This window comes from Macrotis lagotis, chromosome 3, assembly GCF_037893015.1.
Source record: "Macrotis lagotis isolate mMagLag1 chromosome 3, bilby.v1.9.chrom.fasta, whole genome shotgun sequence".
NCBI lineage: Eukaryota > Metazoa > Chordata > Mammalia > Peramelemorphia > Peramelidae > Macrotis > Macrotis lagotis.
In genome coordinates this window covers 291,889,887-291,912,042 of record NC_133660.1, presented here as the reverse complement: position 1 = coordinate 291,912,042, position 22,156 = coordinate 291,889,887, and the positions used below count along the sequence as shown (strand labels likewise).

General features: G+C 41.3%; 2 protein-coding genes across 7 annotated transcripts in view; both read left to right on the top strand.

Moving 5' to 3' along the window:
* Nucleotides 1-12,116, top strand: part of ZFP91 (ZFP91 zinc finger protein, atypical E3 ubiquitin ligase) — a 39,970-nt gene extending 27,854 nt beyond the window's left edge. Inside the window, exons 5-11 of one of the 6 annotated variants that reach the window (XM_074231449.1) lie at nucleotides 1,071-1,172; nucleotides 1,893-2,027; nucleotides 4,343-4,393; nucleotides 4,638-4,716; nucleotides 4,926-5,040; nucleotides 7,940-8,039; nucleotides 8,388-12,116. In XM_074231449.1, the coding sequence (XP_074087550.1) occupies nucleotides 1,071-1,172; nucleotides 1,893-2,027; nucleotides 4,343-4,393; nucleotides 4,638-4,716; nucleotides 4,926-5,040; nucleotides 7,940-8,039; nucleotides 8,388-8,898 (1,093 nt within the window). In that variant the 3' untranslated portion in view covers nucleotides 8,899-12,116. Of the gene's footprint in view, nucleotides 1-1,067; nucleotides 1,173-1,892; nucleotides 2,028-4,342; nucleotides 4,394-4,637; nucleotides 4,717-4,925; nucleotides 5,041-7,939; nucleotides 8,040-8,387 lie in introns of all 6 variants that reach the window. The other 5 variants (XM_074231448.1, XM_074231451.1, XM_074231452.1 and 2 more) reach the window with 5 other exon arrangements.
* Nucleotides 12,117-12,301: 185 nt separating this feature from the next.
* On the top strand, nucleotides 12,302-21,953 carry CNTF (ciliary neurotrophic factor). Its single transcript, XM_074231454.1, has 2 exons — nucleotides 12,302-13,643; nucleotides 15,189-21,953. The coding sequence occupies exons 1-2, from the start codon at nucleotides 13,530-13,532 to the stop codon at nucleotides 15,678-15,680; spliced, it is 606 nt and encodes a 201-aa protein (XP_074087555.1). The 5' UTR covers nucleotides 12,302-13,529; the 3' UTR covers nucleotides 15,681-21,953.
* The last annotated feature ends 203 nt before the right edge of the window (nucleotides 21,954-22,156 follow it).

The window sequence follows — 22,156 nt, the reverse complement described above, 5'->3', positions numbered from 1 at the left end:
AAATACGGGGTTTGGACTAAATCTCTAAGGTCCCACCATTAAACCCCCCCATGATTCTAGTTGTTTTCTGAAATAGTCTTAGAGAATGTTTAATTTCAATATTTTTTTAGCCAGTTCTCAAGCCTTTTTGAAAACAATTATCTAACTTTTTAAAAACAACACCAACTACTAGGGAGATAGTAAAGGAGAATGTAAAAGATTATTGGGGTGGGTGGTCCATCATTTATATTTTACCAGATTTAGATTTTTCTCCCATTTTTCTTTGGAGTACAGACAGATATATTCATATATAACAGCTATTTCAAAAGTGATGTTACATAATCCAAAATATTTCTAATAACATAAAAGGAATATATCAAAATTTTCAAAGCATTCAATTTATTTTTTAATGCTTGTTGCAATATTTAGTTTATAGAGTTGTCACTTCAATATTCAATACAATAAGTCACAATTCAATATTTTAGGCAAATGGGATACTGTACCCAGATTCTAAATGTTTCTTTGATAAATTTTCAAAATATTTATTGTTAAGCTAGAGGAGAGTTCATTAGTGCCTGTAACACCTTTTTTTGAGTTCAAGCATTTTAGTTTTGTAAGAGGCTTTAAACTAGAGTAACTCTAAGAAATTCCCATCCTCTTATTACCATTAATTTTTCTTTTTTTTTTTTTTAATGGGGCAGTGGGGTTAAGTGACTTGCCCAAAGTCAAACAGCTAGTAAGTATCAAGTATCTGAGACCAAATTTGAACTTGGGTCCTCCTTACTTCAGGACTGGGCTGGTACTCTAGCCACTGTGCAACCTGACTGCCCCCCCCCCCCCCCCCCCCGCCATTAGTAACAGCAGTTTGCATATTTTTAAATATATACATACTTACATGGTTTTTTTACATGACTTTTTTCTAATTTCATCTCAAAAGTAAGATCTTGAACCAGATTTCACTTTGCTAGATTGCCAGAATTGGAAGCCTGATGGAATAATTAGTTTTGTTGAATGGACCTTAAGTGAACACAAAGTAAACACAGCTGTAGAATTTCCATCACCTCTTTCGTTTGACTTTCTCCTTTTAGTAGTGATGAGGAGGAGGAGGAGGAAGAGGAGATGTTGATCAGCGAGGAGGAGATACCCTTCAAAGATGACCCAAGGGATGAGACCTACAAACCCCACTTAGAAAGGCATGCTTCAAATTTCATTTGAAAATGTGTGATGTTTTGTTATTTTTTTTAATGTAAAATAATTGGGAGACCTTGTCTGATATGTTGCATGCTTTTAATTGTCTTTTATCATGTTGGTTCATGTATGGACATATATTCAGTTTCAAATGAATGCATACACACTTGTTTGTTTAAACATCCATTTTCTCTTTTACCCCTTCCCAATCTTGTCTTCCATTCAGATTGTTTCAAGAGTATACCTGATCCCCATTGCATTGTCCATACCTTACTACCTAAACAAATGTTGTGAACTGCCTCAGCACTTAGCAGAATTATAATTCCTTCATTATTTTATTTAGTGAGATTCATCTGTGTTGAGAACATCTTGGGTTAGTGCCAAGTACTACCTTCATAGTAACCAAGATAGTACAAAAATAATAACTCACATTAGGTTTGCAAAGTATTTTCCTGGCATGAGGAAAGTATGAACCAAAGTATGAACCTAGTATTTAAATGGAAAGTCTGTAAAATAGCTGTTGTGGCTACTACTTGATCAGATTGAGCAGAATACATTTTGTAGGCAATTGGGAGGAAAGGAAGAAGGCAATTCAGAACTCTCAGAATTTAGATGAGGAAAGGAAAATTGGAAGGAAATATGTCATAGTATTTTGAACTCAGCCTCATCCCCTTCCTAGAGATGGTCCGTTAAATGGTCCCTTACTGTCATGTATTTGTGTTCAGGGAAGCCCCAAAGCCACGGAGAAAATCAGGGAAGGTGAAAGAAGAGAAAGAAAAGAAAGAAATTAAAGTGGAAGTGGAGGTGGAGGTCAAAGAAGAAGAAAATGAAATTAGGGAAGATGAGGAGCCTCCTAGGAAGTGAGTAGGAGATAATAATTAGAGATGTAAAATTACTGGAAATTTTGAAGCCTTGGGGGAATTTCTTTTTTCCTGTGGGTTTTAAAAATATATGAGCCTGAAATTTGGGGTAAAAATGGAAATGTATGCTCTACATTTTTTTTTCCTTCTGACTTTGCTATTGCTTAAAAGAATATCTTTTAGGTCAATGGTATGGCGACCTTAATTTACAATCTTTCTGCCAGTAGAATGGAGTTTCCAGAAGCTGGCATGACCTTCTAAAGGAATACACTATTCTCATGAGAGTTGGTTAATATATCCTATTTGTCCTCAATGGTAGGATATTTCTAATTTTTTCCCCTCTGGAATTAGAACTACTACTTTTATCCCTGTAAAGACTCTTACCTGATATAAGGTGATAAAAGTATTTGATAATATGATGTTGGTTCTTTCCATCTCTGAAGGAAGAATTCACCAAATTAGGGGTCACACGGTAAGATGGTACGAGAGCTCAGCTGGGCTGGCTTTGTGCCTTGACCCATGATCTTCTGCTCTGCTATTAACTTGGATGGAAGTGGACCAGATGAGCCCAGAGCCCTCTGTCTTTGATGGTCTGTGAGCATCAAAGACATGGTATTTATTCTAGGATGACTATTGACCGTTTCCATTAGAAAGGAAGGAAGAAAATAAGCATCCACAATGTGCCAGGCACTTGACAAATATTCTCTCATAAGAACCCTGGGAGTCAGGTGCGATTATTATCTCCATTTGATGGAGACTCTGATGACTGACAAGTTAAGTGACTTGCCCAGGATCACACAACGAGTAAGTGTCTCAGGTCAGATTTAAACTCAGGATCTTCCTTGTTCCAGACCCAGCACTCTGTGCATCGTGCGATAGCTGCTTCTATCATTAGGAAATTAAGTGGGGAAAGCACTTAGTCTTTCCATGCCTTTAATGTAAAAAAATAACATAAAATATGCATTAGAGCTAAAAAAAAAAAAAGACTGGGTGGAAGTTGGGGGGTTTGTATTACCTGTTTCAGTAGTAAACTTAGTAGATTTTGTAAATGATGGATCACCTTCTGCATTCATGGAAACAGCTTATTATACAGCATAGTTGACCTACACTTAGAAAGCTTTGAGACTGTATTGGTAGCTCTGAGTATTCTTAAGTAGGCCCATGATCTGTAAATTACAGAGAAATGCCAAATGACTCTTACTTACAAATTAAAAATAACTGAGAAGTTCTTGTATTGAATGCCAAGTGGACTGTAATTTAAACAAGCTGGGACTATATTCCCAAAAGGAAAAGTTTTCATGAAAAAGCGTGAGCTATGATCACATTAGAGCTAAGTCTCCTCTGAAGTTACTAATACTTAAGTAAAACTGCTTTTGCATTTTACTTTTTCAACTGAATCACTAGGTTAGTTCTAGGTAATGAATTGTTTATTCACAGAGATTCTTGGAAATACTGCTTCAAGCAGTGTAAGCTATACCCACAACCACAAAATCATAGCTCACTGAAGTGTCGACAAACTACTTTTTTTCTGTATACCTTTCATGACAGGGTGATGGCCTTGTGGGAAATGTGTAAAGTGTTGTGGCTATAACTTAAATTGTGTGATTGAAATAGTAGTGTCCTAATATCCTACTTAGTCCTGTAAGGGACTTGGCATTCAATTTTTATCCTGGCCTACCTGAAGCATAAAGCCACTTAATAATTTTAAATGATGATAATTGCCTCTTGGAGAAGGCCATTTTTGTTGTTGTTGTTGCTGTTGTTGTTTTCAGGGAAACCGTTCTGTTGAAACTTTTGTCCATTTTTCTTCCTTGTGATTCCCACCTCTTCATCCTAATAGATTGACCAGTTTCTTTTCTGAAGAAATGTATGTATAAAAATGTAATTCCCTGTTAGGCTAGCAATCCTGTGCTTTGTAAGCATAGGGACACCTGAACTCTGGGCTTTGGGGCACTTGTAATTTGGGTCTGTTGGAATAGGGAGATTTGCTTTATTTTTTTTTCCTTGAATGCATACTATATTGAGAAAATTGAGTTGTTAATTTCAACTAGAAATAGAACTTTGTTATAACAGGGTTAGAATGAGGTCTTTCCAGGGGGAAAAGCACCAATACCCTTTCCAACATTACTAAAAATTTCCAAATTTGTGCAGATCATTTGATTTGTGAGTTGTTTTTCTTGCTGCATATGTGTTATCTAGCATGTCTCACATGTCTTTACTCTTGATTATATGTCTCCAAACTCCTTATGAGAATACTTATTTTGACTTTATTCTGGGAACATATTGAAAATCATTCTGTTTGTCTCTAATTTCAGGAGAGGAAGGAGGCGAAAAGATGACAAAAGCCCACGATTACCTAAAAGGAGGTGAATAATTTAGACCCTAGTTTTTTAGATCTTACCTTGGTATAAAGCAGAAGAAATTTTACAGCAACCTCAGAGATCACTGATCCTAAGTTTGGCATTTTTTATGAACTCTTTGTTTAGCTTCTGTGGGCCCCACTCATCATTCCAGAGCTTTGTTATCTATTAAGAATTCTGTGGATACTATTTACAAGTATGTTGTCCCAACTTTTTATTCCTGTATTTTTTGTTTTAATTCTCATGACAGGAAGAAACCTCCGATCCAGTACGTTCGTTGTGAAATGGAAGGCTGTGGAACTGTTCTTGCTCACCCTCGATATCTGCAAGTAAGTTAAGTAGCAGAATCCCCAGGTCACTCTCAGTTCAACCCAGGGATGTCAACAGTGATTTTTGTTTTTCTTTATTGGAACCATCAGTAGAGAGATGTTAGGGCCATACATGCTTTAAAAAAAATGTGATCCTCTTATTGAATGTCTTCATTCAAAGAAAAATGCCTCTCTTTTCATTGCATTGTATTTCGTTTCACCTTCTTTAGCACCATATTAAATACCAGCATATGCTGAAGAAGAAATATGTCTGCCCTCATCCTTCCTGTGGACGACTCTTTAGGCTCCAGAAGCAGCTACTGCGGCACGCCAAACATCACACAGGTAGCAGAACAACATCTGGCACTGATAAAGAAAGCAGAAAATTGATTGATTGATTGATTGATTGATTGATTTAAGCTGAAAAGTGATCACAATATTTAGTCTCATAACTGCCCTACCTGATAATTCCTTATTATCCCCTTTAAGATGCCAGTGTATTTTTTAAAATATGGACTCAACAACTGTTGAGCACCTATTGTCTTCTAGTCATTGTTACAAACAACATATTCCCAAACCAGCTTAATTACTGTGATCTTCTTTGATATATATATATATATATATATATATATATATATATATATATATATATATATATAACTTAATATTCTTAAAAATGGAATCGTGAAATCAACATGCTAATTGAGGTGTATGCTCCTCATCTTTAAAGGCAAGAAGTCTTAAAAATTAAGAGAATTGAAGACTTGATTTGATCTTTTAGTCTACCCGGCCATTGAATATCCATCCAGAAACCTTTATTAAGTATCTGCTAAGTGCCAACCAAAATTCATTCAAAATGAAAAGTCCCTACAAAGAGGTAAGGACAGCTAGGTAGATAGAGTGGCAGAAAGACTCATCTGACTAGCTCTGTGCCCTTGAGCAAGTCACTTAATCCTGTTTGTCTCAGTTACCTCATCTGTAAAAGGAAGGAAATGGTAAATCACTGGAGTATCTCACCAAAATGGCATCGAAAAGAGTTAGACACAACTGAAACAGCTAATCAACAAAATCAAGGAGCAAATATATCTAGAATAAGTAAAAAGAAAAGAAAACCAAAATGAGTGAAGGGAGAGAGTGTTGGGAAGGGATCAAGGTAGAGTGACTAATTTTATCATCTGAAGAAGGTGGGGATGTGACGAAGCAGATATGTGTCCCGGACTTGGAAACAAGTGACTTGTAAAATTGTAATTGTGATATGCAGTACTGGGGGTACAGAAAGGAGACCAGGCTGTCCTTGCATTAAGGGAAGTAATTGCTTCATGATGAGCTTGTTGTCAGGTTAAGGTTTATTTTGGGTCCTGGAGGCAATAGGGAGTCACTGGAATTGATTAAAGGAATACTGTTGTGAGATGTACCTTCACTTTGGGGAGTCACTTCGGTATCAGAGGGAGGGAGATTGCGGCAAGACTGACTTGAGGGAGAGAACCCAGTGCCAGGACCATTTCACTCGTCTGGGCAAAAGGAGATGGAAGCCTGAAGTACAGTGGTGACTTGTGTGGCACATCATCTAGTTGGACTTGTCTAATGGTTAGTTGGTGATGATGAATTGAAGCTCACATTTGAGAATGAGTGAGGTTATACATGTAGGAGAGAGATTGACAAGTTTTTGAATGATGTAGATTAATAATCTGGTGTGTTCCTAATTCACTATATTTATCCCAATTAGATTTCTTCCCTCTAAACCACTTTAATGGAAATTCACTTTGTCCATAAACAAGTAGCATTAGCAAATTAGGAATGATATATGTCAACAGTTGTCTTAATGTACTTACAGAAATGTGAATTTGGGAAAGGGTCTTATCCTTCTGTTAGAAGACATATTTTTAAAGGAGTTGTAATTAATTTGGGTGATATTGACTGACTCAAGATTCTATGTCATTAAAGAAAAATTAGGAAATAAGTGTTTAGGGGACAGGCAGAACAATGTGACTGACTGCAAGTGTAGAAATATGGTGCTCATCCACCCATGTCAGACACTTGTCCCCTAAGGACCTCTGCCAGATTTTTGCTGGACTTTGGGGGGAGGCAGGGTAACCAAGCCAGGAATTGTGAAGTGTGAGCTCTCAAGCCTGTCACCAGTGACATCATCAAGGCTAGCTGGGAAGAGAAAGAAAGGATACATACTGGTTGTGAACTCAGTACCTAATTCCCAGATAAATGTCAAGTGCACATTCTCACTAATTTTCCAAAAATCCAGAATGACCACTTTTTTTTCCTCTTAGATTTCTAGAGCAACCTCAGATTTACACTCAGATTTCAAATTTTGTTCTGTGAAGTATTAGAATTTTAAGAAATAGATCGTAGATTGTGGATTGCATGCCTCAGGGCATAACTTATTTTGGGATTAGAATTAATAATAATAAATTGTAATAAAAATAACTATCATTTATGTGGAGCTTTGAAGCTTGCAAAGCACTTTATAAATAATATCTCCTTTTATCTTCAAGACCAACTTGGAAGGAAGGTGCTTTCATTATTTCCATTTTGTAGATGAGGAACCTCAGGTCAAGCATGATTAAATGACTTGGCCAGAGTCCCATAGATAGCAAATTCCTAAGGCCAACTTTGGATTCAGGTCCTTCCTGATTCCTAGTCCAGCTGTCTCTCCACTATGTCACATAACTGCCCACAATTCTAGAGGTCAGATTTAAACTAAGGTTCCAATTCTTTGCTACCATGTGTTGGAGATAAAATGTATTGGCTGACACTTGTTTCTGCTTGTAATTCTTTCTCCCTGGATTTTATTTCAAATGGATGTGTGTTTCCTGAAGAATGACATTAGCTTTCATATTGAATAATGCATATTTGGAAAATTATATGATTTTAAAAACACATGATTTTATCGGTATGGAATCTAAATCCCAAGTTAGAACCTCCATGATTGTGAGTACACATTGAATTGTGGTCATATTTAGGGTAATGAACTTTCTGAATTTATCTGGGCTGGTCTTTGGATAACAAATTGCTCTCCTATATTTTAAATTATTCTGTCTTGAAAGGATCTAGTAGTACTTAACATTCTGCTGAAAAAACCATTGAAAATCCAGGGTCATGGCTGTACCATAGTGAAGCATTGGAGTGGCACTTGGTAGAGAATTTTAGAGAGTAGAAAATAAAAAAAAAAAATTGGCATTTTGTCTATAAATGTAAAATAGAAAACTCAATGCTCTTTTTGGCCTTTTAGATCAAAGGGATTATATTTGTGAATATTGTGCTCGGGCTTTCAAGAGCTCCCATAACTTGGCAGTTCATCGGATGATCCACACTGGCGAGAAACCATTACAGTAAGTGAAAGATGCCAACCCCCTGCCTCAGAAGGACTGCTCCTCATGTGGGTCAGAACCTTCCTTGCATATGTGCCACCAGCACCAGCTAGTTGTATTGACCCTGCCCCTTTGGGGGGGGGGCGGCGGCAGCATTTTTTTGACTGATGAATTAGTTTTCCTCTTCAGCCTTTCTCTGTTTTGTCACATCCCTGAGAATTAGAGAACTACACTACAGATCAAATTCATTTAACTTCTAAACACTTTTCCCTTTCACTTGAGAGTCCAATTGTTGATCACTTCTAGAATGTTTTTTTTTTCTTTTCAGTTCCCTTTTTGACTTGTGGGTTCTCATCCTTCTCTGCTTAGGTGTGAGATCTGTGGATTCACCTGTAGGCAGAAGGCTTCCCTCAACTGGCACATGAAGAAGCATGATGCAGATTCCTTCTACCAGTTTTCTTGCAATATTTGTGGCAAGAAGTTTGAGAAGAAGGACAGTGTGGTGGCCCACAAAGCAAAGAGCCACCCTGAGGTGCTGATTGCTGAGGCTCTGGCTGCCAATGCTGGAGCCCTGATCACCAGCACAGATATCCTGGGCACTAACCCAGAGTCCCTGGCTCAACCCACTGATGCCCAGGGCCTTCCCCTTCTTCCAGAGCCCTTGGGGAACTCGGCCCCAGCAGAGTGCCTCCTGCTAGATTCAGAAGGGATGCCCAAGGCCTTCTGCAGTGGGGCAGAGCGGGTGAGCCTGATGGCGGATGGAAAGATCTTTGTGGGAAGTGGCAGCAGTGGAGGCACAGAAGGGCTGGTCATGAACACAGAGATACTTGGGGCCACAACAGAGGTTCTGATTGAAGATTCAGACTCTACTGGACCGTAGGGGTCATTGGGACAATTCAGACTTTGTATTTAAAAAAGGAAAAAAATGGAAAAAAAAATTACAAAGTTAAAACAGATTTAAAATACTAGTAAAAGTAACTGAAGGGCCTGCTCCTCCCAGTGTGGAATATAGCACACCCCTTTTCCCTCCATCCTTCCGCCATCGGCCCCTTTCTGAAAGTGATGCTGCTTTCACCAGTGATTATCAGAAGAAATTCTCCAAGCAATGTGAGGGAAATCCTCATGCCCAATTCACGCCAGACAGGCTTCCTGACCTTTGGCAGACCTCTTCCCCCGCCACTTTTTCCTTTCCTAAACTGTCATTTGCTGTGCTTGGCTTCTTTTCTAATGGATTCCTGTCTTCTCAATCTTCTCTCCTTCTCTGCTGCAGCCCTGTTGGTCTTCTTTCTTCCCCATTGCAGCCCTCAGCCTCTCACATTGTTGTCTTCCCCTGGGTTTGGAGCTTCCCTTGGCACTTTAGGGCCCTTCCTCAGGGTGAGCTGTCCAACAGCCCACATCCTTCCTCCCCATCCCCTTTCACTTCCCAGTGAACTTGGGAAGGAAAGGCTGCCTGGGGAGCTCCACCTCCCTCCCCTTGCTTCCCAGCACCTCCATCTGACTCCCAGTGGTGCTCACATGCTTGGCAGCAGGTTTTCTGGAGAGGGAGGGGGCTGCCCTCTCTATGGTCTCTGACTGGAAAGCAGAGCAAGAGTCCCAGACTGATGACAGAAATTTGCACTTTGAACATATGTGTTTTTGTGTTGTGGAAACACAATTCCTTATTTATTGACAAAAGGTCTGATTTGTTATTTTTATTTTTTGTGGGGCTAGGAAAGTGAACTATTCTGATACAGGATCCTTCCCACAATAGGTACTTTTGAAGGCAAGACTGTAAAGTATAAGAAATATAGCCAGGCCCCCAAATCATAGTTTTCTAGTGACCTCTAAGAAGAGCTGGTCCTCAGCACTAAGAGAATCACTACAATAGCCTAGTTATCATTTGAAAAATCTTTTCAGGGATGGGTGAAAGGCTTGATGGGAATTAGTGGCCTCTTTGGCTTTCTAGAGCAATGAGCTTTAGTATTTTATGAGAGAGAGAGAGAGAGAGAGAGAGAGAGAAAGGGCTGTTTCAGGGTATGAACTGCAGAAACAAGACTTTCCCTTTGTCTTTTTCGTGTTAGACTTCTCGGTCCTTTCTTCTCATCTGTTGCTCTGCTAATCATTGCTTTGTCGTTGTCTCTTTCATTCCAGTGCCCTCTCGGGCTCTGCTGCTTGAGGGGGCAAAGCACTGGCATCTAGCTTATGATCGGAATACATAAAAAGGTACCCAGCTCTGTTGCTCTCTGATGGTTTTGCCCTTTCTTCAGAAGAGTGAGGCTACATCAGATGGAGTGATAGTCAACCTGTTACCTGTCATTTTGAACTGGAATTTTGGGCAGGGTGGGGTGGGGGAACCCCCATTGTGACCCTTTTAACAAGTGTGTGCACCCTAAATACTAGCCAGGGATATGCTGCTTTATGGAATAGCGTATGGTATAACTTTAACCTTCAAAAGACTGCCTGTGCAGTCTTGTTTTTAAGAGTATCAGAAGGGCAGTGGTTGGCCTTGAGAAAGGCTTTATTGTGTACCTCAAGTGTTAGGGCTTGAAGGTTTGTTGGAAAAGGTGAGGAACAGCTGTTTTTTCATGACACTAAAAATACAAAGGTTATCAATTTTCTATCTTGATTTTTCTTGAGTTTTTCTTCTCTCTCTCTCCTTCCCCCTACCTCCCCCCCTTACCCCCTTGAAGAAAAGGGTGACACCAAAATGTCATCTTTGAAAGAAACTTGACGTTATCACTTGTTCCAGATTAGGCCTGCCAGAAGAATGGGGAGTAGTGCTCCCACAGTAGACGGTCTCAAATACCCCATTGTTTCTTCGATCTGCAGGCCCTTTGCTGTGGGGGTAGAGAGTAAAAGGGGACAAGGATGGGGCCTGATGTGAAGTATGCTTCCCTTCAAGCTCTAGAGAATGGCCAGTTGACTTGGTATGCCGGGAACGTTTGAAAAGGCCATGAAGCCTGATCAAACGGGGCCACCCACATCCAGGCCCAGTCTGTATTGGCTCCACAGCCAACATCCATTCCATCCCTCATCTCTTTCTAGCCCGTTGCTTTTTTTCAATCTGTTTTGAGTGTAGTGGTTAATGTCTTCACAGATAACCACTGCCATCCTATAAGAAGCAAACTCCAGACATAGCTTGTCTAAGGAAAGGGAGAGAGCTGGGTCAAATACCCCCCAACCCCCCCCCCCCACTCGTTCTAACACTTAGAAACTTCCTACTTCTTCCTTGTCCTTTGCTCTGCCACCACTCGCATGCATGCAGTTTGCTTCAATTAAATTATTGTAGTTTGCAATAAACACTTTGTATTTTTCATGGGCTTTATTTTATTTTTCCTTTGGGAACATTTGGGGAAAAGAACATGATACAGAATTGGGAGTTGATTTCCTGCTCTCTGTTTAAGTAAACTAATATCTTGCTTCCTTCCCCTTTATGTTTTCTTCTCCATCCCCCTCTCCTTAAATTTGACTTAAGTGCACTTCCCAGGAGCCTTACATGCACATCTCTTACCCCTTGTCCAGAAACAGTCCAATCCTGTTATATTTAAATTGTGTCTATTTTGGCTTTCTGTTATCTCGAACAGAATTGCCTGCCACATTGCACTGTACCTCAAAAGTAGGGGACTGTAGTACATTGACATGACTGCAAGTCAAGAAAGGAGTTGTGTTTTCTCCTTAAGAGGGACATCTTGTAATCATTTTTGCATGATTGAGACACCTTCAAATGGGGTTCAGATAGAGGTTTGGATGTGCTCACTGGCCATGAGGAACTGGGCTTTTAGGGTGTGAAGCAGCTTCCTTGTTGGAAGTACCTGGACCAGTTCCATACCTGCATGGGGCAAAGAATAGAAGGGACACAATTGGCTCTGATTGAGGCGTTTGAACCATCTTTCCCCTTCACCTTCTTTGTCCTCTTCCCTCCTTCCAGATGTAGTATTCAAGGAAAAAGAAGTAATGGATCAATTTAAAATATTTTATTTCTCAAAAGACCTCTCTTTTTGCCTGTTGAAATATGCAGGACCCTTCTTAATTGAATGGGAGAGACAGGTACTTAACTGAACCTAGGTTGGAAAAGTTATGTAAAAAAAATTATAATAAAAGGGATACTCTGCTTTTCAACTCCTGTTGTTTTCTCTTAATCTAGGTAAAACATAATGAAAATAAATGTATAAAGAAGAAAAATAAAAGTTGTCTTCATGGAAGCAACTTGTCTTCCTTGGTTGTATGGGGTCGCAATGATCCCAGGGATAAGAAAGATGATATTGTAGGCAGTAACGTAACAGAAACAAGTAGCAAACTTGGGGGGGAGGGCACAGCAATGATGCCAACAGTATTGGCTGCTGGCTCAGCATGGGAGTGAGCCACTGTTAAGTCTTTGGTCCAGACTGGAATCTGAGTTTGTGATTGTTGACAAGAATTACTGATGGCTCAGAGTATTACAGGAAATCCTCTGGAGAGCCAGACTTCTGTCTACCAGGGGCAAGGCTGAGGGAGTCATGGTTAAGAGGCCCTCTCCAGAAATACTGGAAGGAAGATCCTGATGGTTCTTCTGTCATAATTTGAAAGTCTTAAGCCTCAAATATAGACAGAGCTATCTCTTGGTAGCTACCATCCTCTCATCCCTCTCTATCTGTTAAAAATGATCTCCTTTGCTATGGAAGAGAAACATGCTTCTGACCAACTATCCAGGGCTTGTCCCTGTGAATTTGACCCTTTGGCATGATGCAGAGCAAGGCTGGGACTCGAGTAAGTGGCATAGAATTGCACCCAATTCTTGGTTGTCCTCTCCCTGAGGACCTAGAGGAATTCCTGTTGATAACAAGGCTGCTGTTTCTCATTTCAGCAGCTGCCTTAGAGAAATGTTCTCCAGCAGGGTTAGGAAGCTTTAGAAGCCAGAGTGAAGGCCCTCAGGTAGAATCATCTTGTAAGTGATTTGCATCCAGAGTAGATTTAAATCTTGTTTTAAAAATAATAAAAAAAAAACCTTAAGTTGTGTGCTTACAAAAGAGGGGCCCATTTCAAAATGAAACAAATTTCTTTAAGTGGAAAACATGGAAGAAAAAATGAGGTTGGAAAGGATACAGTCCTAGAGCTCTGATGAAATCAACTATTTATCTGTGTATATAAAATATATTACATCAGGCGGGAGTTTCCTTAGAGGATTCCAGTGATCATGACCTTGTTGCTAAGAGCAAAGGGAGAACAGTAACAGGAAAACAGTGTGCCCTGCAGTGGACTGGGAGGGAGAAACAAAATGAAGGCAGGGGAAAAGGCCGATGGGGTAAAAAGTGCCCTTTGTTAAATTGTGAGGGATTGAAATCTGGATCTAGGAATGTGCTGCCACCTCAGAACCGGAGGGACTGTTTCTGTATCTGTTGTGTTTGGGGTGGGGGTGGGGGCCGCACAACAACTCACAGAAGCTGAGAAGCCTCTGGAATTATTCGAGCCGAGCCAAGATCTCAGAGAGTAGGCACAGCTCAGGTGGCTGTTGCCCCTAAACTCAGTTGTTTTCTAGAGATCGTATTTCAGAGGATGGCTTTCACAGAGCTCAACCCAGGAGCCCCCCAGCACCGGGACCTCTGCACCCGCTCTATCTGGCTGGCGAGGAAGATCCGTTCTGACTTGACTTCCCTCCTAGAGTCTTATGTAAGTAGCCCCTTGAATGAATTGCTTCTTTCCCCATCAGCCACTGTGGACTCCGTTCCTCACCAGCCACTGAGAAGTCAAAACCCTCTTACTAAATGCAGTTAGCAACCAGGTCTCTGCCTGTTGATGAAGAAAACTGAACTGAATCTCAGAAAATAAGGCAAGCCATTTAAACAGGGGTTGGTTATTCTTGGAGGACTTGCATCTCAGGTTTGTGTTCCAGTCTGATTTAGGCACAGGGTGGGGAGGGGTCCTTGAAATAGTTAATAGACTGTGATGGAGACTGCCAGTGCACTCAGGGAAAAGAGATGTTAAGGTGAATGCCTCTGGCTTCTTAAAGGCTTATTTCTCTCCTAGTCTATCCTGTTAACACCTAGATCTCTGGGAATGGGAAGCTGGGGGGGGGTGATGTTTTTTTTTACTTTGTTTAGGGTTTTTTTTTAGGGTTTTGCAAGGCAAACGGGGTTAAGTAGCTTGAAATGGGATTTGAACCCAGGTACTCCTGACTCCAGGGCCGGTGCTTTATCCACTGTGCCACCTAGCTACCCCGGGGATGCTATTTCTTTTAACCTCCTAGAGCTAGGGGTCTAGGCAGCTGTGGGAGATTGAAAATGTCACTGGAGATTCCATTCACCTGAGAATGTTGATAGGTTCATAGATTTAGCTCTTGAAAGGGACCTTTGACATCATTTACAGGGTATCGTTTACCCTGGGTCACAGGGCGAGAGAAAAGTATTCTATAGTCCAAGGTGGGAATACCAGAGAAGGTGATGCTGAAACTCTTAAACTGCTTTTATAGTCAGGCCAGATAGATGCAGAGGCTTAATAGTAGGTCACACAATGGCAAAGTTGGGATTAGAACCCTGGTCCTTTGACTTGTTTTTTCCACGGTTTCATGCTACTCCTCTTCCCCTTCCCCCATCTGCACTGTGAATTCAGAGACCTTTAGGAGATATATTTAATAAGAAATAGCCTGGGACCTTATAGCTGTGGGGATGTGAGTACTTCTCATAACTTTGTTGGGAATTTATGTGAAGGTACTTAAAATGCCAGGGTATAGCTTTGTTTTTATATACTGATGTCTTCTAAATGAAGAATGAGGGGAAGGAGTGATTTTTTTTTTCCCCCTTAATTTGGGGAGTCACTTGAAATTGGAAAAGGTTATTAGCAAATCAGATTCTCAGATTGTGATAATACACCTCCTTGTTTGCTCTTGGATGTAGACACAGAAACCTATAAAATAGCTGATGTCCTAATCCCTGTGAGGCTGTGCAGGTTCCCAATTAAGGAGAACCTCAACAACCTCTCCTGTCATCCTTATGAAAACAAGTCACACATGAAAACAAGTCACGTGAAGTGTTCTCTGTGACTTCAGGGACTTTCCCTTCCCTCTGAGGAGGAGTTCTTAGAGGCATCCTAGCACCGCCTGCATGAGCAGACAGCGGAACTTCCTCCTTTTCATTTCAATCCTGACGAGTATCTATGTTGATAGACTTTATTTTTTTTCTTTTTGCTCTCCTATATTTCCTCCCTTCCCTTGCCCAGGTTGAATATCAGGGCTTGAACAAGGATATCAACCTCGATTCTGTGGATGGGGTACCAATGGCCAGCACTGACCGGTGGAGCGAACTGACAGAGGCAGAACGACTACAAGAAAACCTCCAAGCTTATCGCACCTTCCACCTGCTCCTGACTGAGGTCCTGGAAGACCAGAGGGTCCAGTTCACCCCCACAGAAAGAGATTTCCACCAGAATATCCACAGGGTCCTGCTCCAAGTGGCTGCCTTTGCTTACGAGATGGAGGAGCTTATGGTGCTGCTGGGTCATCAGGCCCCGTCCCAAGAGAGTGCCGGTGTGCCGGATGGCGGCAGTCCCCGAACCTTCTTGGAAAAGAAACTGTGGGGCTTGAAGGTGCTGCAGGAGCTCATGCACTGGACAGTAAGATCCATCCACGACCTCCGTCTGATCTCCTCTCCTGGCCGAAGCAGGGTCCCGACCCAAGGGAGCCAACCACATGCTGAGGCCCAGCAGATGTAACTTCCCCAGTGGCTCTCCTCTCTAGTGTGGCCTGGCCTTGGCTTTGCAGTTCTTCTCCTTCTTAGCCTCCTGATGGCTTTTTTCCAAAAGGAGCTGGAGATGCAAGGAAGGACGTCAGTTTTGCTGTGCTTTCTCACATGGTTTCTCTACCACATCACTAAATAGCAAGCAATCCAGATAGCCGAGATCATTAATCATGACTCTGAAGTCCTCTGCTCCGGTTTGTGGCAGAAGCAGATCCAGGTTATTAGATCTTGGGTCAATTAAGTGAATGTAGGTGATCAAACAACTTCTCAACACAAGCTGTGGACGATGACCATGGACCTTAGGGTTTGGAGCAGCAAAGAAAGATCTAGATCAAAGAACCGCTCATCTCTGCCAGGGAACAAAAATGGCTGACACTTGTTGGTCTCCTTCAGAAAGGGGCTTCCACGTCTTCTGACCCTTCCCACTGTCCCTGGAATGATGGATTAACATACTTCTAATTTTTTTTTTTTTTTTTGGTTTTGCAAGGCGGTGGGGTTAAGTGACCTGCCCGAGGTCACACAGCTAGGTAACTATTAAGTATCTGAGGCTGGATTTGAACTCAGGCTCTCCTGGCTTCAGGGCCAGTGCTCTATTACTTTGCTACCTAGCTTCCCTGACTTCTAATGCTTAATCAAGTATCTCCTGCCTATGGTTATTAAGTACTAGGTTAGGCGTATGCTAAGCATATTGCCTTAACCTTTTTTTTAGACAATTGATGCTTTAATATTTAATAGATGGAATTCCTTGGTTGCCATATTTATGGACTGGGTCACAGAGTGAGGGGGAAAGTGTTCTCTATTCTAAGTTGGGAACACCAGAGAATGTGATGCTGAAACACTTAAAACTCCAACTAATGAATCAAGGGCAGGCTTGGAGGAGAAGGTTAAGCCTGCCAGAGCAGCAAATGAGTCTGTGGAATAATGGGAAAGAAATCCTGGTATTACTTCTGAGTTATTTATTGTGGATTACCTAATTGGTTAATCAAGATGGATGAAATATGCAGGTTTTTATAAGGCAAAGTCCTGGGGTATGCCGTTTACTTAAATTGACTTCCTATCCTATGAGATGCCCACATAGAATGTCTGAATCATCAAAAATTCTCCATAGGACCCAGAATGATGCAGGGGTGGGTGATTTCTTCTCTCTTGCCCCCTACCCTCATTGCTGCCCCTGCCTCCACACACTCTGGAAGTCTTTCAGGCAAAGAAGCCGGCTACCTTCTTGTTAGATACTTGGTAGGGAAATTCTTGTTCTGTATATGGGCTGGAAGAGACGCCTCTGAGGTCCTTCTAACTCTGAAATTCTGTGAAATTCCATGACACTCTCCTATAGATTTTTATGACATGGACCAGGAAATGGAATGATGTTGCTAGAGACTGAGAGACAGGCTTTCTCATATCATGTGGATGCATAAATCTGAAATGGGCTTCTTTAAATAGACTGAATAGTTTAATCACTGAAAGATGTGATCATAGAATTTGAAGCTGGAAGGGATCTTCAAAGCCATCTAGTCTAACCTGCTCAGGCAGGTAGGTGGCCCTGCAGTCCACAGAGCTCTGCGCCTGGACTTGGGAAAACCTGAGCTCAAATATGGCTTTAGACACTCGCTATGTGATTCTGTGCAAGTCACTTTACCCTCTTTGCCTCAGTTTGTTCATCTGTAAAATGAGCCAGAGAAGGAAATGGCAAACTGCTCCAGTATCTCTGCCAAGAAAACCCCAAATGGGGTCGCAGGGAGTTTAGGCACACCTGAAGAGCAGCTAACCTGTTACTTTTACAAATGAGGAAATGGGACTAAAAGAGGGGAAGTGACTTATCTAAAGTCACTTGAGTAATTACAGAGCCAGGTTTGAGTCCAGGTTCTCTGACTCCAAAGCCAGGGCCCCTTTCATCTCGTTCAGTTTTGGTACAGGAGTTAACTAGGCGGCTAGGAACTCAGAATTGGAGATAAGCTTTTTTTATTTTTTTGCCAAAGACTAACATGTCCAAAAATGACTGAATTAAACCAATCTGCACAGTGGAGGCATATAAAGGAAGGAATTAGACCCCAAAGAGTCTGCAATGCATTTTATAAGAGATTATGGAAAAGCAACCAGAGGATGAAATTCTCTTCTTAATCAGATAGAAACTGGATTACAGGGGCTGAGAGGAGGGACATGAATGAATACTTAGGTGGTTAGAGAAGATTTATTGGAAGGGCAGAGGAAAAATCCTTAATATAGAGTCATGAAATGAGAATATTCTTGATGTGTTCACAGGACAATGTAATCATTCACTTGTTTGAGAAATTGGAAGTTATATGTTGGGGGGAAAACTATAGAAAGCCAATCCTTTATATTCCTCTTGCAGGGAGAGGGAGTCCAACTAGGAACTTTGGATTTTGATTCTTTAACTTCATTTTCTGTAACAATTTTACAATTTTCTCTTAGGGAATTATTAACAATATTATCAATCAATATTAATATCCATAGCCATGTATGTCTGTGCTTCAACATTAAATTTGAAATTAATGAAATTACACCTTCCCTAGAATGGTAGAAATGGAAGAAAGATGGCAATCTCATCTGCTGCCCTAATTTCATATAATAGGAAGTTAAGTCCTGGAGAGGCTGTCATTTGGCCTAACATATTCCAAGTTGTTAACAGGTCCTTGGAATTAGTGCCTATGTCTCTAGATTCCAATCTAGTGCCTTCCCATTCCCATTTCATGCTACTACCTGAAACAGAGGAGCTAGCCATTGGAGAGTGAGGTACCAGTGGAAAGAAAAATGGATTTGTGATCAGAGAATGTGGTTTCAAATTCTGGTCCTATAAAGTTCTCTCTCTGACCTTGGCCAAATCACTTAGTCCTTTGAACCTTAATTTCTTCATGTGTGTGTGTGTGTGTGTGTGTGTGTGTGGTTTTTTTAGGTTTTTGCAAGGCAAATGGGGTTAAGTGGCTTGCCCAAGGCCACACAGCTAGGTAATTATTAAATGTCTGAGACCAGATTTGAACCCAGGTACTCCTGACTCCAAGGCCGGTGCTTTATCTACTATGCCACCTAGCCGCCCCTAATTCTTCATATTGAAAATGAGGGCATTGGTTTAGTATGTCTCCTGTGCATGTATCTGGGTTGGGATACTGAAGGAAAGGTTGATTCTGACCTAAAAAAAAAATTGAATACAAAAAAAAGTGATTTTCAGTTTTATTTACATTCCTTCAACTGAAATGAGTTTTTGGTCTGAATTTTAGTATCTATACTACTGAATATTATTATTTTTATTCAGCACATTCAGCCCCAAAATAGGCTGCACAGAAGGTGAGGACTAGTCACTAAAAGTGACCCACCCTAAAAAATGAATGAATGAATGAGTGAATAAAGTGACCCACCCTTTGTAGATTTCTAGCCCACTTTCCCCTAAAATTGATTCCCTCCTTCCTTAGACCCTCAGGACCTGTGAGGGTGTCAGAGTTTAGGCACCACCACTTAATCCTTTTACCAGATTAAGAAGGTGACTAAGAAGAGCCCAAAGACATAAAATGAAAGCAACTTATATTACAGGAACTAGGCTTTGCAAAGAAACACAAGAAAATAAAGCTTTTCTGCATCTTCTGTGGCCGAGTACAGGAAAAGCTGACATTTCAGAATGATTTTGCATTGATGAATCATCGCTGCTCCTTTCCCTCCCTCCCATGCTCATCACTTTGCCAGGGTAGCTCAGCGTGATGGGGGCAGAGACAAAAGTAGTAGATCTTTTTGAAGTGAGAAAAAAAGGAAGTGGGATGGTTTGGTTGTCTCCTTTGGAAAAGTTAGCAAGTGAGACTGTGGGAGTCTTGTGAGTTATACAAAGGACAGAAATGGTGTTTTTTAAAATGCTGTTTCCCTTGGAAAATGTAGGGGTTTCTTGCCTTTTGGAGAAGTAAGGGGCTAAGTTTCTCAGAAATAGAAGGGTCTTCTGAAAGGTGGTGGGAGACAAAATCAATTGGTTTATCATCCTTAAGCACCTGATGACCACAGCTGAGCCCATCTCCCTTGTTTGTGGGGACACAGTAATTCCCTGGTTTCCATGAGACCTCACAGATCTGGAAGACTCCACTTAATAATTTGACTTTTTTCCATGTATGTTATGTTTCACCAGTTGCTCTATTTTTGATATGTGAGAAATAAGAAGTGATGGGAATTCCTAATAAAAGAAAGATGTCACCCCTACAGGATCATTTTCTTCTAGTATTTTCTTCCAGGCAGCTAGGTGGGGCAGTTTATAGAGGGCTGGCCTTGGAGGCAAGGATGGGAGTTCGAATCCAGCCTCAGACACTTGATCTTTACTGTGTGACCTCGGGCAAGTCCCTTAACCTGACTGCCTCGCATCCAGGGCCATCCCCAGGCACCCTGATTCCTATCTGGCCACTGGACCCATATGGCTCTGGAGGAGAAAGTAAGTCTGGGGCCTTAGCACAGCCCCCTCCCTCAAATCCACTTCATGTACTGGTTATGGCATCACCTCCCTGATGTCATGGTCTTCTGGCCTAGGTGGGACAGGGGACTCTCACAAGAGACACAACACTGGATGCCCTGAGTTACATTTTATTGGTCCAGGGTGGTACTGCATCATCTGAGCAAACTATGAGCTCCGTAGGACCACTGGGAAGACTGTCCAGGGCTGGGCAAATATGCAGCCTCTAGATTTCTCCATAAACCGTCAGGCAAATTCTAGATTGCTCCCAGGGCTGATTTCTACTTGGGGCTTTCATCATGTGGAAGAGACTGGCAGATTAATTTTCATTAGTTCCAAGAGTCCATCCACTTCGAATTAGGAAAGATCTCACCAGGAACCTGAGGATCTAATCTCATGCCCATAAGAGTCCTGGAAAATCATTGTTCAGTCTCTTCCCTCCTTAGGGGTGATATGAGATCTGTGAAAAAATGATGCTATCAAGGATAATGATAACATCTAAATACAGCAGCCAATCCCATATGAGAACAGACATACTCAGGAGCCTCTTTACACCTTTATCCTCTGAGCCAAAAGGGGAAACACAGGCCAGTCCTGACAGGCAGAATCCAACCCACGTGGTGGTCTTACTAGTTTTTTATCCTGAACTTCAGACTGAGCAGTTCTAGACCTGGGAATACCTTTAACCTGTGGCTTAGAGCTCGATGCGGCTGGTGGATAGTCTCCACCTGAGTCCCTCTTGTTCAGTCATGTTCAATTCTTTGTGACCCCATTTGGGCTTTTCTTGTCAAAAGATTCTGGAGGGGTTGGCCAATTCCTTCTCCATCTCCTTTGAGGCAAACAGGATTAAAGTAACTTTTGAATCCATAGTAACCCAACTGCCTAGTCTAGTGACATTCTAATCTCCCTGCCAAATAAATATAGTGGGGAAGGGAACTCGGGTAGAGCCCAGCCAGTGTCTCCCTAAGCTTTTTCAAATTACAGATTCATCACTTAGCATATTCAACACCTGGTTTGGGGTGCTTTGCTTTCTCTTTCCCCCCTTCCCTATCTCTCCCCTGGTGAATGGGTCTCTGAGGTCCTGAAGTCCTGAATAAACCCTTCCTGGCTCTTAGCTCTCCTGTTCCTCTGGGATTCCTTCATCTTCCTAACTCTATCTTAGTCCTCCCCTTGAACGTTGCTGGTCCCAAAGCTGAAATTTGCCCCAGTTTAACCCGTGACCTTTAGAAAGTCACTTCATCCCTTGACCTAAAGAGTAGACAGCTTATTATTCTGGAAAGCAGTAAGCTGGGTGTTCCAGTTCTGCCACTAACTAGCAGTGTGAGCTTAGACAAGTCACTTCATAAGTCTCTTTCTTCACCTGTAAAATGAGAGGGCTAGGAACAAAAGATGTTGATGATAGAGCCTTTAGGTCTGCAAAGCAGTTTAAAGCTACCTCATACAGGGACTGCTAAGTGGTGAAGTGTACTGGCCCTGGAGCCAGGAGGATCAGAGTTCAAATCCAACCTCAGACTTTTTTTTATTAGGTTGTTGCAAGGCAAGTGGTTAAGTGGCTTGCCCAAGGCCACACAGCTAGGTCATTATTGTCTGAGACCAGATTTGAACCCAGGTACTCCTGACTCCAAGGCTGGTGCTTTATCTACTACGCCACCTAGCCGCCCCAACCTCAGACTCTTGATACTTATTAGTTGTATGACTTTGGGCAAGTCACTTAAATCCATTGACCCCCCCAAAACCAAATTAGATAGATATCTAAATATCTAGATAAAAATCTAATATCTATAAATGCATTTACAGAGAGATATCTATGTTTTTGTGGGACAATGGGATTAAATACATATATAATACTATAATCTATGTATATAATATATGTGTATATATCAAATAATATATGTATATAAATTATCAATATATGTATATTATATATTAATACATGTATATAAAATTATGTGTCCTGGGAAGTAGGTTCTATTATTACCTTCCTTTACAAATGTAGAAACTGAGGCAGAGATTAA

Excerpts from the sequence above, each read along its gene's own strand:
- CNTF (XM_074231454.1), top strand. The coding sequence starts at position 13,530 with ATGGCTTTCACAGAGCTCAACCCAGGAGCCCCCCAGCACCGGGACCTC. Across the intron at positions 13,644-15,188 it reads CTTCCCTCCTAGAGTCTTAT|GTTGAATATCAGGGCTTGAA; the intron begins GTAAGTAGCCCC and ends TCCCTTGCCCAG.